Source organism: Phyllopteryx taeniolatus, chromosome 11, assembly GCF_024500385.1.
Source record: "Phyllopteryx taeniolatus isolate TA_2022b chromosome 11, UOR_Ptae_1.2, whole genome shotgun sequence".
Classification (NCBI taxonomy): Eukaryota; Metazoa; Chordata; class Actinopteri; order Syngnathiformes; family Syngnathidae; genus Phyllopteryx; species Phyllopteryx taeniolatus.
In genome coordinates this window covers 18,649,334-18,664,482 of record NC_084512.1, presented here as the reverse complement: position 1 = coordinate 18,664,482, position 15,149 = coordinate 18,649,334, and the positions used below count along the sequence as shown (strand labels likewise).

At 40.1% G+C, this 15,149-nt stretch overlaps 2 protein-coding genes across 4 annotated transcripts; one reads left to right on the top strand and one right to left on the bottom strand.

Moving 5' to 3' along the window:
* Window positions 1–32: 32 nt before the first annotated feature.
* On the top strand, window positions 33–7,003 carry dnajb12a (DnaJ heat shock protein family (Hsp40) member B12a). 3 transcript variants are annotated; one of them, XR_009790726.1, is made up of 11 exons: window positions 33–210; window positions 356–533; window positions 1,702–1,847; window positions 1,932–2,102; window positions 2,196–2,275; window positions 3,493–3,602; window positions 3,691–3,863; window positions 3,943–4,085; window positions 4,863–4,907; window positions 5,506–5,634; window positions 6,386–7,003. XR_009790726.1 is itself a non-coding variant. In XM_061789515.1 (9 exons), the coding sequence occupies exons 1-8, from the start codon at window positions 78–80 to the stop codon at window positions 4,062–4,064; spliced, it is 1,113 nt and encodes a 370-aa protein (XP_061645499.1). In that variant the 5' UTR covers window positions 34–77; the 3' UTR covers window positions 4,065–4,085; window positions 6,386–7,003. The 3 variants fall into 3 exon arrangements, 1 of the variants encoding a protein (XP_061645499.1); XR_009790725.1 differs by lacking the exon at window positions 5,506–5,634; XM_061789515.1 differs by lacking the exons at window positions 4,863–4,907; window positions 5,506–5,634 and having other exon boundaries at window positions 34–210.
* Window positions 7,004–8,116: 1,113 nt separating this feature from the next.
* On the bottom strand, window positions 8,117–10,203 carry LOC133485585 (DNA damage-inducible transcript 4 protein-like). The gene is made up of 2 exons (XM_061789516.1): window positions 9,908–10,203; window positions 8,117–8,861 (listed from the first exon to the last, which is right to left on the bottom strand). The coding sequence occupies exons 1-2, from the start codon at window positions 10,056–10,058 to the stop codon at window positions 8,347–8,349; spliced, it is 666 nt and encodes a 221-aa protein (XP_061645500.1). The 5' UTR covers window positions 10,059–10,203; the 3' UTR covers window positions 8,117–8,346.
* Window positions 10,204–15,149: the final 4,946 nt, after the last annotated feature.

Genomic DNA, 15,149 nt, shown 5'->3' with positions numbered 1-15,149 from the left:
TTTTTTTTTTTGCCTTTGCGTGGCGTCATCATTCTGCGTCCAGACTTGGTGCAAATAAATATTTCCGCCGTGTCGCAATGGACTCAAACAAGGACGAAGCGGAGCGTTGCATCAAAATAGCACTGAATGCAGTCAGCAACAACCAGCCGGACAAAGCCAGGAAGTTTCTAGAGAAGGCCCAGCGTTTGTTTCCTACGGACCAAGCCCAAAGTAAGTCGAATAAACGGGTGTATTTTGGCTTAATATCAAACGGCGAACTACCGCTTACCAGTTGTAATGCTAACCGTTAGCATAATATGATTGGAGCTCATTAGCATGGTGGGAGTCTGCTGACGGTCGTTTTCTCGCCGAACAGGCTTACTGGACACGCTAGCGCAGAATGGGAAGCCTCCGGACCAGAATGGCGGACCTGTTAACGGAGAAAGATCCTCCATGAGGCACCGTCATCACAGAGAGAACACAGAAACGTATGCACAGGGCCCCGCAGATTCGTCAAAACCTTACACCGCTGAGCAGATGGAGGCGGTCAGGAAGTCAGTATGCTTACTCAACTGCTTGTTCAACTATGTTAGCATTTTCACTACACAGCTTATTACGTGCACATGCAATGCAAATGTGCCTTGACAAAGATGTCAATGCTGAGATGGACACTGTCAAAACTACATTGCATCACTCAGGTGGATTCCATAATCTTCTTTTTAAAATTCTTTTTTTTTTTTGGCGCGGGGGTCAAAATTTTAGTCTATGCATGATGCGGAATAGTTTTACACCACTTTAAGTGTAATACTAAGCATGTTCAATTAATATGCTTCAATTAAACATGAGCATTTGTCCTGGTAGAATTTTTGATACTGTTAACGATCACTCATTTATCTTTTTATAACTAGGATAAAGGCAGCACGGTGGACCACTGGTTAGCACATCTGCCTCACAGTTCTGAGGACTGGGGTTCAAATCCCGGCCCCGCCTGTGTGGAGTTTGCCGGTTCTCCCCGTGCCTGTGTGGGTTTTCTCCGGGTGCTCCGGTTTCCTCCTACATCCCAAAAACATGTGTGGTAGGTTGATTGAAGACTCTAAATTGCCCATAGGTGGGAATGTGAGTGTGAATGGTCGTTTGTTTATATGTGCCATGCGATTGGCTGGCTGGCTGGCAGTTCAAGGTGTACCCCGCCTCTCGCCCGAAGATAGCTGCGATAGGCTCCAGCGCGTCTGTGACCCTTGTGACGATAAGCAGTACAGAAAATGGATGGATGGATAACCAATATAAATATATTTTTTTTGGTCACAGTTTAAAATAGTTTCCTGGGCCCTCATTTATCAAGCGTGCATACACCCAGAAGTGTGCATAAAGCATGCGTATGAGCATCTCCACGCAAAGTATGGGATTTATCAAGTCGGATTTCTGCGTGGGGACATGTGTACACACAAAACCTTATGGTAGAACAGTGAAACTACACTTTAAACGTACTAAGAGTGTCACCAAAGCCATCCAAGCCCACACCAAGCTCGTGTCGTCCTTGGGATTTGTGGCCACCGGGATATTTTAGCGAGAGATTGGAGACATGGGGCCCATGTATACAGTTTATACATTTTTAGGGGGAGTGTGAATTACTCTCAGAAGGGTTTGGTCCCTATCCCCTAAGCGAATGTTGATGTGTTGTTTGCCCCAAATGTGCTCACCATGTTTGGTTTAACCCTGCAGGATTAAGGGCTGCAAAGATTACTACCAAATCCTGGGAGTAGAAAAGACTGCCTCTGATGAAGATCTCAAAAAAGCATACCGGAAGCTGGCTTTGAAGTTCCACCCTGATAAAAACCATGCACCGGGAGCCACTGATGCATTTAAAGGTACAAGAACGGCAACAATGTGATAAAAGAAGTATGTGCTCTCGTCGACATTGCCACTGATGCTGATCTGCCGCCGTCTTTCAGCCATCGGTAACGCCTACGCTGTGCTCAGCAACGTTGAGAAGCGGCGGCAGTACGACCAGTACGGGGAGGAGAGGTCGCACCCCGGCAGACAACGACAGCATCGTGACTTTGAAGCCGATATTTCACCTGAGGACCTCTTCAACATGTTCTTTGGTGGAGGCTTCCCATCCAGTGAGTAAAAAGTTGCACTATCTAGCTAAAACTACAGGTGCAATCTATCAATCCGCTCTTTTTTACACTTTTGTATTCTCACCTTTCTTTTAGGTAATGTACATGTTTACAGAAACGGAAGAATGCACTTTGCGCATCACAACAGGCAAGAAAGACGAGAGCAGCAAAGAGATGTAAGTCTTCATTTTCCCGCTACATTATTTCACTTCACCTTTATCACATTCAGCCTAATGCTCAAAACTGATGATGGTTTTGTCAATGCGAGGATTCCGCCCGACGCCAGCAATATGTATAATAGTTCTATTGGGTATTTGAAGAGGAATTAAAGACATTACAATAGGTAAAGGTGTAACTAGGGATGTCTCGATCCAATCGGGTGATCGAAAATCGGGGTCAATGTGATTTTCTGATGAAAAATAGCGGTTTTAACATCCATCCATCCATCCATCAATTTTCTGTACCGCTTATCCTCACAAGGGTCGCGGGCATGCTGGAGCCTATCCCAGCTATCATCGGGGAGGAGGCGGGGTACACCCTGAACTGGTTGCCAGCCAATCGCAGGGCACATACAAACAAACAACCATTCGCACTCACATTCACACCTACGGGCAATTTAGAGTTGTCAATGAACCTACCACGCATGTATTTGGGATGTGGGAGGAAACCTGAGTGCCCGGAGAAAACCCACCCAGGCACGGGGAGAACATGCAAACTCCACACAGGCGGGGCCGGGATTGAACCCCAGTCCTCAGAACTGTGAGGCAGACGTTCTAACCAGTCGCCCACTATGCCACCCGGTTTTAACATGTTCTGACATTTTAAATAATACAAAGGTACAAAGATCTTGCCAAATGGAACACCAACAGTTTTGTTTTATATTAAACTTTTTGGTTATTTTTTTTTAGTACCGGTATAATATAAGTGACTCGCAGACTCTGGATGTTCGTGTTTGTGTGTGCGTGTGACACACACACAAACACAGTCTCTGCCCTCCCTGAGCGTGCTTTAAACTGTTTGACACCCCAGGTGAAGTTTACTCTTAAACTTAACACTCAACAAAAAGAATACAATTACACACAATGTATATGTAAATACAAGACACGCATGATCATTTAAGAAATCGCCATCTTAACGCTCAATGGAAACCCCAATTGACGGGCTAGCTAGAATTAGCATTAAAGCACGGGTGGGCTTTACTTTCAAATAACCAATATTTATACACAAACTCCGTCGTAACACATACAGACAGGTAATATAACAATACTCCCAGGCATATATTCTTATATTTCCTGCACTCAAATGGTTTTGTTCCATCTATAACAATACTCCCAGGCATATATTCTTATATTTCCTGCACTCAAATGGTTTTGTTCTATCTCTTTCTGGGCAGGGAGGTCTGGCTCTCTTTGTCCAGTTGATGCCCATCCTTATCCTCATCCTTGTGTCGGCGCTCAGCCAGCTAATGGTCACGCAGCCTCCCTACAGCCTTAGCTACCGCCCGTAAGTGAATCACCTCGAGCCGGCTCTTTTCGATTTGAAACGCCCCTCAACTCATGTAATAACTATGACGTGTGGTCCGTCCCGACAGGTCGGCCGGGTACATTCACAAAAGGCACACGTCCCACCTGAAGGTGCCTTTCTACGTGGGCGAGCGCTTTAACGATGACTTCACGGGAGCCAATCTGAAGAATGTGGAGAGAACGGTGGAGGAGGACTACATCTCCAACCTCAGGAACAACTGCTGGAAAGAGAAGCAGCAGAGTGGGTGCACTCAACCTGCCACACTTATTAATTGAATTTGAAGAAGGATTTAAAGCTCACACTTTTTCTGTGCTTTCAGAGGAAGGCCTAATGTACCGTGCTCGCTATTTCGGGGACTCTGAGTTGTACCAAAGGGCACAGAGGATGGGGACTCCCAGCTGCAACCGGTTATCTGAGATTCAGGTCATACTGGATGGTTAGAGGCTCTTCGAACAATTACGGGTGCGTTAACATGAACCTCAATCTCCGTGTTGCTAATTTGACTGTTTTAACGTTAAGTTTGCACGATGCACCTCAACCTTTTTCCCCCAGCTTTAACAATGAGCACCAAGTTGAAGTGTTAACCATTTACATTTTCAAATCAAATCTGCATACATTGAATTATTCGGCTCGTTATTGAGATCTTCATGACGAAAACAACCTGTTATTTTTTGGGTGTATATTTTGTGGTGGCACGAGGAGTGTTTTCGCTTCTGTGTCACTTTTTGCTGTTTACACTTATTTGTTACAGTAAGGTTGACCATTTTAGTTTTCTAGCCTACAGTAATACAGGACGTTCCCTGCTGCGAACAGCGAACAAAACACAATTGTCGCCCTGCTGCAAATGTTTGTAATGGCCTTTACTAATACTTTAAACCGTAAATATGCAATCAAATATGATCCTGGAATACTTTATCATTTCAAATTCATAAAAAACATGAATGCCTTACAGATTGTTTGATTTCAGTAAAATGCATCAGAAGTGTGCATGCCTTAGCAACCTGTAAAAATAGCAATTGCCATATAATAACAACTCTGTCATTTTATCAGAGCAAAAACATACACATGCTGTGAAGACTGGAACATCTGCTATCAACCTAGGCTAAACGTAGCTCCTCCCCTACATAAAAAAGATCTTAGAATAGTGGAGATGTATCACTTCAACATTCTTGCTTGACACCAATTACTACTTTGCCAATAACCAGCCAGGGCTTTGGCGCTGTTGTTGTGACATCTTAGGGTGTTCCAGAAAGAGCATGAAAATACGCAGAGGACCACGAAGAGGTGAGTTTGTGAATAGGAATGAATGTGAATAGGCCGGGTTTCACTGTATTTGTTCACATTCTGTGCTCCCTGAATTTGCAGTGTCTATAACACTTCCTTAAAGCTTATTATACAGTGGTTACGGAAAGTATTCAGACCCCCTTAATTTTTTCACTCTGTTACATTGCAGCCATTTGCTAAAATCATTTGTTTATTTTTTCCTCATTATTGTACACAAGGCACCCCATATTGACACAAAAAATTAATTGTTGAAATTTTTGCAGATTTATTAAAAAAAGAAAAACTGAAATATCACACAGCCATAAGTATTCAGACCCTTTCCTGTGACACTCATATATTTAACTCCGGTGCTGTCCATTTCTTCTGATAATCCTTGAGATGGTTCTACACCTTCATTGAAGTCCAGCTCTGTTTGATTATACTGATTGGACTTTATTAAGAAAGCCACACACCTGTCTTTGTAAGACCTTACAGCTCACAGTGCATGTCAGAGCAACTGAGAATCATGAGGTCAAAAGAACTGCCTGAAAAGCTCAGACAGAATTTTGGCAAGGCACAGATCTGGCCAAGGTTACAAAAAAATTATGCTGCATTTAAGGTTCCTAAAAGCACAGTGGCCTCCATAATCCGGAAATGGAAGACGTTTGGGACAACCAGAACCCTTCGCAGAGCTGGCCGTCCGGCCAAACTGAACAATCTGGGGAGAAGAGCCTTGGTGAAGCTCTGTGTAAGCAAAACTGCTGAAGTTTGCTTTAAATTTAGTTTGGTGACCGTCTACTTAACATCAATCAACTATCTGTTGCACTACTGCTTCCTTCAGGCAAAGTCATACACGTCATCAAGTGTAGCACAATATGTGTAATATGTGCCGTTTCTATGGGGAGAGAAAAAAAGTTGTTTTTTGTATTAACGGGTGCTGTTGTGTTTTGAAAGCCATGGCACTCTCGTTTCTGTTTAATAGTCCACAGTGTCCTACTCAGATTTCCACTGACGCACTTTAGTGCAACAACAGAAGGAGTTGGAACACTTGCTCCGCCATGTGACTGTAGAACTTTGCCCAGTGAAATAAAAGCGGTTTCCTTGACCACCATCCAAGTTGGTGTTAATGTCTCACTGAAGTGAGCAACAACACTTTTGACCTCGGTTGAAGTTAAGCACAAAACTGGGTGTAGGATTACGACACATTTAAAAACTGGGTCAGAAGGAGCGCTTCATGATCAGGATTACATGTGTATTGCTTGTATTATAGCTTGAATTTTAAAATGCACTAAATTAACACAATTCATGTAAATAAGTCATATTTAAATGAAACCGATTTTTTGAACTCTGATTTGAATTTATGTTTTTATTATTGTATTTTTTTTATTTTTTTTAAATAAATCAACCCTGGACACAAGAATTGAGACACCTACATGATGATGATAAATCTGTTTTGGGGATACTTTACTTACTTTACTGCAATTGTTCTTCTCTTGTAGGTTCTTTTGGTACTTCAACTGTTTTGGTAGACTGCGTCCGGAGCCTCACACCCCCCGAATTAGAGTGTATTTGTGCAGCAAACCCAAGAGAATCAAACAGGCCTTACGCACTGTGGGCAGCAGGCCTCATCCAGGAACCACTCTGCAGCTTCCTGTAGACCGACTTGCTGTACGACAAGCAAGAAGCTTTGGCTGTTTTCTTCTCTCTCGCGCATCTTCAGAGTGGCGAGCGTCCATGGATCGTCCGTTTCGAACAGTGAATGAAGCTGCTAAGATTTCGATTTTCTCTCTCCCACCCACCCCCCTTTTTTTTTTTTTGTGTGTTTTATAAAAAAGAACCCCGGCCTTCTCATAGACACTTCTGAGCCACTTTTTTTTTTTTTTTTAATATAATAAATATAGTTCTTTCCAGTGTAAATATTGACTAGACTTTAACAGTTCAGAATTTATCAAAAGTAATATCATTTATTAATAATGTTATTAAGTAACTTTTCTCGTAGCCCGTTGGATCAAGATCATTGAGAAATTATTGCACAGATGAACCTTATTTATTAAATTAACAAGATAAAAGTTGTATAATGGTTTTCTTTTTGAAATAAATTTTGTCTGGAATCGTCATTTCATATGTTTGGTCAGTGAAACAAAAAGTTGCTCGTTTGATACAGGTATTCAAGAATAAATTACAATATTAATTTAAAAATAAAACAAAACTGTAAAGTAACAACTCAATCATGAAACCATACCACACATGGAGGCATTCTCATGACATGGTTGTATGTGGCTAATTGAAAGGGCCCAACAATTGTGAGTTACATTAAGATGACTTAAGGGCTGACTATGAGGGTGTTTGGAGTTGGACCCTTTTTGAAATCACTAAACCCCTGTAGTAAAAAAAAAAAAAAAAGTTGTTAAAATGTAGAATGATAATACATTTTAATTATTAAATTAAAATGTATAACTTTGATCATATTTCTAAAACTTGTTTTACCAATAAGAATCAGATAGTGTGATAAACTTGTGTTTTCATAGCAAATATTTTTAAATATCCAATTACTTTTAGCAAACTGTCAACCTGAACGACGATACTATAAGGCCCAGAATGCCCGGCAATAGTTGATGTGTTGTCACATAGCTGTCAGTCATCTGCTCTCGTTGGCATCCTGGTCGCTTGTTTGAATTGAGTTTATTAAGATGTTCATTTTCTAACAAAATTTCCTGGTGCAGTATTTAGATGTGAAACACAGGTCAAACAATGTTTAGTGTGTTAAAAGCAAGTTTGTTAGCGATTGTTAGCTCAGCCACTGAAGCTCCCTGTGTACGGTGGCCTTTAAGGGACGAAAGCGATGGCAACATTTTAAGTATTGTTGAATGACAATGTGTACCCCACTCAAATGTGGTAATACTCCTGTAAATGTGGAATATTTGTTGCATTCATTTTCTCCCTAAAAATGGTTAATTAAAATGTATTTTTTTAAATTCATCTTTATTCAGTGATGAATAGTGAGGATAAGCGGTACAGAAAAAAAGTGAGGAATAAAACAAAAACAAAAAAAATCATACTTTGTTTTTTAATCATCTACGAATGACCTGGCCCATCTGTCTGTTTTAAAGATATGTGACCTATTTGCCAAAACATAAATTAATTAAACACTGAAAGCAACTTTTTGGAATCTAAAGAAATTGAATAGCCAAGCACTCATTAACTCATCCCAATCACCACACAAGACAAAATTCATCGAAAATAATGTATTTGTCTTCAGTACAAAAGCATGTAACAGTTGACAATCAAGTACCAAACTAGTCCTTTTGAGTGACTTTAAAACTAATCTGAAATTTAAAAAAAATTATAATAATCACCTGCAACCAGGTGAGAAGCTGCTGCCGAAGTACAAGTTATTTTAGGCATTGTGCACTTAGTGTCACTTGTTCATTTGAGACTTTTTAGTCAAGGAGTGTTTGGTTCAGGAGCACTCTTCAATAAGCAGCTCCCCCGAAGAGTACAACTTCCTCTTCATGGCCCTGAAGCCGGAACTCAGTCTTAGAGAGTGTTGTTGCCTCGCAGGTGTCTCGCACGTCTGCTCGGACCGGCTACTTTTAAAGAGCCTCCGGACCTTGGGCCACAGTCCGCCCGACTCGGCCCTCAGCACAAGGGTCACGTGGAAGGTGGGCACCAGGGCAGAGTCCACGGCGATCTCGTCCACGCTGCACGGGGACCCCAGCTCGCCCCTGTCCACGCACAGGTCGATGAGCGCTCCCCGCAGGCCGCACGGCTCGCTGACCGCCAAGTGGACCAGCTCCTGGCCCACGTGGTCCAGAAGGGAGTTGGGTACGAGGAGACGGGAGCAACCCAGGAGGTGCGCTGCCCCGTGGAGGGATTCTTCTATGGTGGCCACCAGCTCTGCGGCCAGGGTCTCCTCGGAGGGGTAACAGAAGAAGCTGCTCTCGGAATTAGACAGGGACATGTCTGCTACGGAACCTGAAAGAAAGGATGGTGAGTCATTAAAAAGATGAGGACACAGAGACAAACAACCATTCACACGCAAGGACAATTTATTATGTTCAATGAAGCTAAAATGCATACTTTTGGAATATGCAAATGCAACACTGGAAGGCCTGGATTCAAACCCCCAACCTCAGAACTGTGAGGCAGCTGTGCTAACCTCCCACAATACAAGCATGAAAATCAAAATATGTGAAAATGATGCACAATTACATTCGTAAGCATTAATTGTGCTCAACAAAATGAAATTGTGTAGCACATATCATTTCACATTTATAATTTTGATTTTATTTCCCTTTTTCATCTATTTTATTTTTATATTTTATTTTCTTTGACTTGTTTAAAATATATTTTATTTCAGTTATTTTCATTTGCGTCATTTTATTTCACTTTTTTCCCCATTCATCCAGCCGTTTCTTATATATGACTTATCCTTGTACTATATTTTTTATTAAAGTAATGCTTTGAATTTGCAGAATGTGTCTTGTGATGTTGCATTGCATTTAACAATATAATTTCAATGAATACAATATTATTGTATTTCTTTTATTTTTTTACATTTTGTTTCATTTTATCCATCTATCCATTTTCTGACCCACTTTAGCTAAAATATTAAGTAAAAATGCTTTCTGTTTGTGCGGGAATCATAAAGCCACCCTGGTGTCTATTGTGATGTTGCACTGCATTTAATAGAAATATAGTTCTACATACTTACACACTATAGCAGTTCTACACATATTTAGTTGAAGCAACATTTACTTGTTTTTTTTTTGTTTGTTTTTTCTTATTTCTGTGTTCAACAAATAAAATGCAATTGTTTTTGTTTTCTTTAAAAAAAAATAAAAATTCATTCAAGTTAAAAATGCTTTGTGTTTGTGCAGGAATCACAAAGGCAAAGCATCCATCTTCAAGCCTTTAGTGATGTTACATAGCATTTAATATATAGAGATTTTTAAACTAGTGTAATGTCAAATCCCCTTGAAGAAGTGTCCTGAGACAAAAGTGTTTGCTGCAGCACTCACCGGTGTCACTGTCGTTGCACTGCCTGTGATTGAGCACCTTGAGCTCGGCGAGCCTCTGCAGCAGGCTGCCCCAGGACAGACGCTTGGAGCCGCCGCCGTCCTCGGCCGGGGAAGGTGGGAAGCTCCCGTCCAGGGAATGACCGCAAGACATTGTAAAACTAAAAAAAAAAAAATAACTTTTTTTTATTTAAAAAAAAAAAAAGGCCGAGTTAAGTGCCAAAAGGTGTCTCTCGAACTACGTTCCCACTGTCAGTCTCCCTCTCCTAGTAGGACCCAGTTGGGAAACACATGGAGCAACAATGGAACAAAGCGTTAAATAGGCCAGCGGAGAAGCTCCGCCCATTGGATTTCTCCACCAATCAGGAGACACCTCACGTCCTCCGCCTTCTACCCTGCCTGGTAACATTTCAGCGACCCCTCCCCACCACCACCACCACATCTAAACTTTTCCATTCTTCGAATTGTACTTTTTAATAACACATCCTTCCGTTCATTTACTATAGTTGTACAACAAGCCAGACTTTTTTAAATGCACAAACTCCAAACTATCCCAGCAAAAAACTACAACAAAACTTGTTTTTCCCCCTTTGAGAAAGGGTGAGAGGTCAACAGCAGGCGTCACACGAGCCTCACGTTTTGCACGTAGGCTGCGAATTTGCAACGAAACGGTCGGAAGCAGCAGAGACGATGAATCACAAACACTCCAATGTCAAACGGGCATGTGTTGGCGTGAGGGGATCAGATCATTTTGTATCAAGAGCATTTTTAAAAGTTAACTTTTGTTTTTGGTAAGCTTTCGCACAGAATACTATGAGAAAAGCTACTAAATGTTCGTATAATATCGTCATACCTCCCCTCGTCATGTGTTGCATCATTTCTTTTTCTTTTCTTTTTTCTTTTTTTTGTTGCAAAGACGTCATTCAGTACCCAGCTTGTATATGAAAAAGTTTCCAAAATGCTATTCGTCATCATCAGACGACTTCCTATTTTGTGTTATTTGCTGATTTCATGCTTTGTATGACTTTTTTTTTTTTTTTTGCATGCATCATCATTACATTAGTTTAAAATATATTCTTATACATATATTGTACCAATTTCTTTGCCTATATTTAGTTGTATATTCTTCGTACATGTATGCATACTCTAATGGCATTTTCGGTTTTGGGGTCAACTTGCAAATCCTGCAAAATTAAAACAGTATATTCATGGAATAATTTTCTAACTGAGTACCACTCGTAGTACGCAAAAGAGTGGCCAAATTAAATACAAATAAAAATGACATTTAAAACATGAAATATCAAACATTTAGAATCAAGTTCATAGCTATGCATACAGTAGTCTTTTTTTTTTTTTATTCAGTGCGGTACATTTTTTTAAGTACAGTTCAGTTGTATTTACCTTTACAGTACAGTACAATACATTTGTATTTAATCATCAAGAACTGCTTGTTTTGAAACATGTATTAACAATTATTGTTTAGCTATGGACAATACATTGTAATTGAATAATTATTTAAGTTTTTTTTTCTTTATTTCAGCACAGTGGTAATGTTCATTATTTATATTATATATATATATATATATATATATATATATATATATATATATATATATATATATATATATATATATATATAATTAGGAATAAAACCTCTGCTTCTTTTTTGTTGGACACGTGTGCCTAACATATGACTGTATATTAATGTTGGCAAAAAGAGGTAATTGGTGTAAAAAAAAAAATAATATATATATATATATATTGGACCACTGCTCTAATGTGTAATATTTACGATTGTCAAGTTAAGCTGTGACACAAAATTGCATTAGTTAGTATTTTAGAATTATTTTATATCATGTATGCATACTTAAATGCATTTTCTCTGCACGCTACGGCTCATTTTTGTATTTTGATCAACCTAACAGTTATTACATTGTTCAAATATCAAAGCATTACTTTAAATTTTGCTGTTGTTTTTGTGATTTTTATCTTTTCCCATTAGGGGTTGCCGTATTTAATCAGCTGAATTAGATTTTATGTAGCAAGTTGACATCAAAATGTTTTTAATCTTATTTAGTTGGGCTATTTTATGCTATGTTCTGCTATGTCATATTTTTCTTCCTTCTGGTTCTTGTTTCCCTGTTCAGAGTGTAACAAGGCGACGTTCCACATGGGGGCCTCACTGCACTGCTTTTATGATATGAAGAGCTTGTTATTGAGAGGTTGGTTTTCTTTGTTCCTTCGTTCAACTGCAGGAAAAAACAGTAACTTGAATTTTTAATACTTCACAATAATTACGAATGTACAGCATTTGCGTATGGGGAATATTTGCAATATTATTAAAGCTGTTCTCTCACCCTATTTGAAGAACCTTATTATAGCACTGTTATTGTGTAAAGTAACACGTAAAACAACATTTCGATTCAAGTTTTTGTGTTAAAAGAGTTACTTAAGTGCCCTGTTTCCTTTGAAACAAACTCCATTTAATTAGTACTGCGCATTATAGACAAAATTGGAGTGGTAAAAAAACATCCTCAGCCATCCTTTTGCTTTGTATATTCATTATGCATGAAGTGGCTAGCCTGAGGCGGAGCAATTGAACAGCTCTCCGAGGCCCGTTTGAATTGTAAAACACGGTGTGCGCCATGCTCTGTTTGCTCCTTTCCATTCTGCTTCCCACCTCGACGTGGCACCCGTGATGCAATAAGGCCACACATGAATTGAGTCGGGGGGGTTTAGAAGTCCCAGGTTGTGGTGGTTGCGATGCCGTCCTGTCAACATAGCGACCACGTTAGCACTGAAAGTGGAATCATCCTGGAGATGCTCTATGACTATGATTCCAATACAGCAGCATGGTGAACTAGTAGTCAGCACGTCTGCCTCACAGCTCTGAGGACATGTAGCAAGTTGCATTTAATTTAAGTACTTATACTAATCTGCAACTTTATGGAATCAGGTGTTCCAGAGTCAAACTGTTGCAGTCATAAAACATGTTTATCTATACACAAAGGCAATGTTTCCATCAGTTTTATTAACCTCTTTGTTCTCAAAGGCCGCACTACTTTTGGTGGACAACTATTTTATGCCCCAAACGACTCGAACACTCTGCAACAAATAATAAAACTCACCTCAGTACAATATCATTGTTTAAAGTTTATGAGGGATTACTGTAAGAGGGATAATGTACATGATCACTGCAACAGCTATTCACACCAGACATCCCATGAATCTCGCTGAAGGTGAAGATGAAGATCAGACTACATTTGATGACTAATTTATGCACAAATTTAAGAGATTTCAAAGGTGTCACATACTTTTTCCTCCCAGTGTATATGTACTGTACTGTATGTACCTTATGTATGTATGTGCATACTTATTATTGTTCCAATTAAAATCATGTTAACAAGATGATGGCGCGTCAAAGTGAACACACCTCATTAGGACTTAACTCTGACACATAAGCTTGATACTTTATGTCATTGTAGTCCCACTGTGTTTTCCCACTTCAACAAGGACTTAACTCTGACATGAAAAAGCGTCTATACTTTATGATCACAATGAAGGAACACGACTTATGGGCTCACGCTCAGAGCTTGGTAATCTGAGAGAGGCTGCAAGGAAGATTGAAAGGCTGATTTCTTGATTCCTCACTTTCATTTCCTCCAGGAATGACGCGATGAAGCTGACGTTTTGAGAGGAAACTCCTGTAACGTGTAAAGCAGGGTTGTGAAACTCATCTTTGTCACGGGCCACATCATAGTTATGACTTCCCTCGAAGGGCCGCTACGACTGTGAACCCAAATAAACAAAAGATTACCACCTATAATTGCATACAGTATACACAACACACTGCGATTGGCTGGCGACCGGTTCAGGGTGTACCCCGCCTCCCGCCCGAAGATAGCTGGCATAGGCTCCAGCAGCCCACGACCCTAGTGAGGAGAAGCGGTAAAGAAGATGGATGGATGGATATACACAACACATTCATGAATAACCAGTTTTAAAATCAGAAGCCTATAAAAACATGTTTTTCCACTATTACGTGTGTTTTCAAAGGGGGATTGGTAACAAAAAAAATGCTTGCAAATATCTCAATGTTATTACAGCAGAACACAATTAGCAATTTTTATTTGCTTTCGCGGGCCACATAAAATGATGTGGCGGGCCGGATCTCACCCCCGGGCCACCAGTTTGACACCTGTGGTGTAAAGTGTGTTTGTGTCATTTTGTCTTTGTTATTCACGGATAAAGTTGGGCCAATTCTATTGTTTTTATTGTTCCTGCTAGTATTTAACTTATATTTCAACCTGTATGACACAGTATAAAAAAGATGGAGCCTTGACTTGATAAGTTGATGTGAAAAACATGCCATTCATTGCTAAGCTTACTTTGACACTTAGATGACATTGTAATGTTGAAATATTTCTTAAAACATTGCCTGTGCAGTTAATAAAGCTTTAATAATGGTGACAGATTGACCTAGGAACATATTCATTACATTTCTCATATTACTTGTAAACTTTACTCCAAAAAGCCGCACTTTTACTCACAGCAGAGTATTTGTATCACAGTCGTGAGTGACGGTTCTGCATGGTCTCCTCCCACGTTCATACTGCTGACTCCACCAAAACTGATGACATAAAGTTCTGTGTCACCTCCAGTGTCCACTCATTCATCTGTCATCACTCCCGCTGTGTCTCAGCATCATCACATTCACGTGTGTGTCAATTTGTTTCCAAGTCAACCGACCCCGGAGGTGCGACTGCGACGCGTTCAGCTTGTGATTTATTGCTGGAAGAAGCACAAAAAGACCCGCTTGCTCTCAGTCCTGGATGAGTTGTGCTGACAGATGCACTTCTTTTTCGCATGGTGTGAACTCCTTACACATGCAGTATGTATGCAACTCGGGTTAAAAGTGAGGCTTGGGCCTTGCCTGTTTGTTTCATTCTGTGGGAAAGTGTTATGAGATGAACTCAAATCATGGGAAACTTCAGATCACAAAGTATGGCCAGTAAGGCTCTCTTCATTCTTTAAGCTGGTCCACTGAGCATTTACATGATCAAGACTCCTGTAATATATGCTGCATTAATGTTGCCCCGAAATTGGTTAATTATGATGTTTGCAGGAGTGTCCAAACTTTTTCTCCGGGCGCTGCGTACACAAATATTAAAGGATATAAAGGCCACTTTGAAATTCTTTGACTTTAATTTGTTAAACACAATAAAACCAATCCAAGCAATTACTG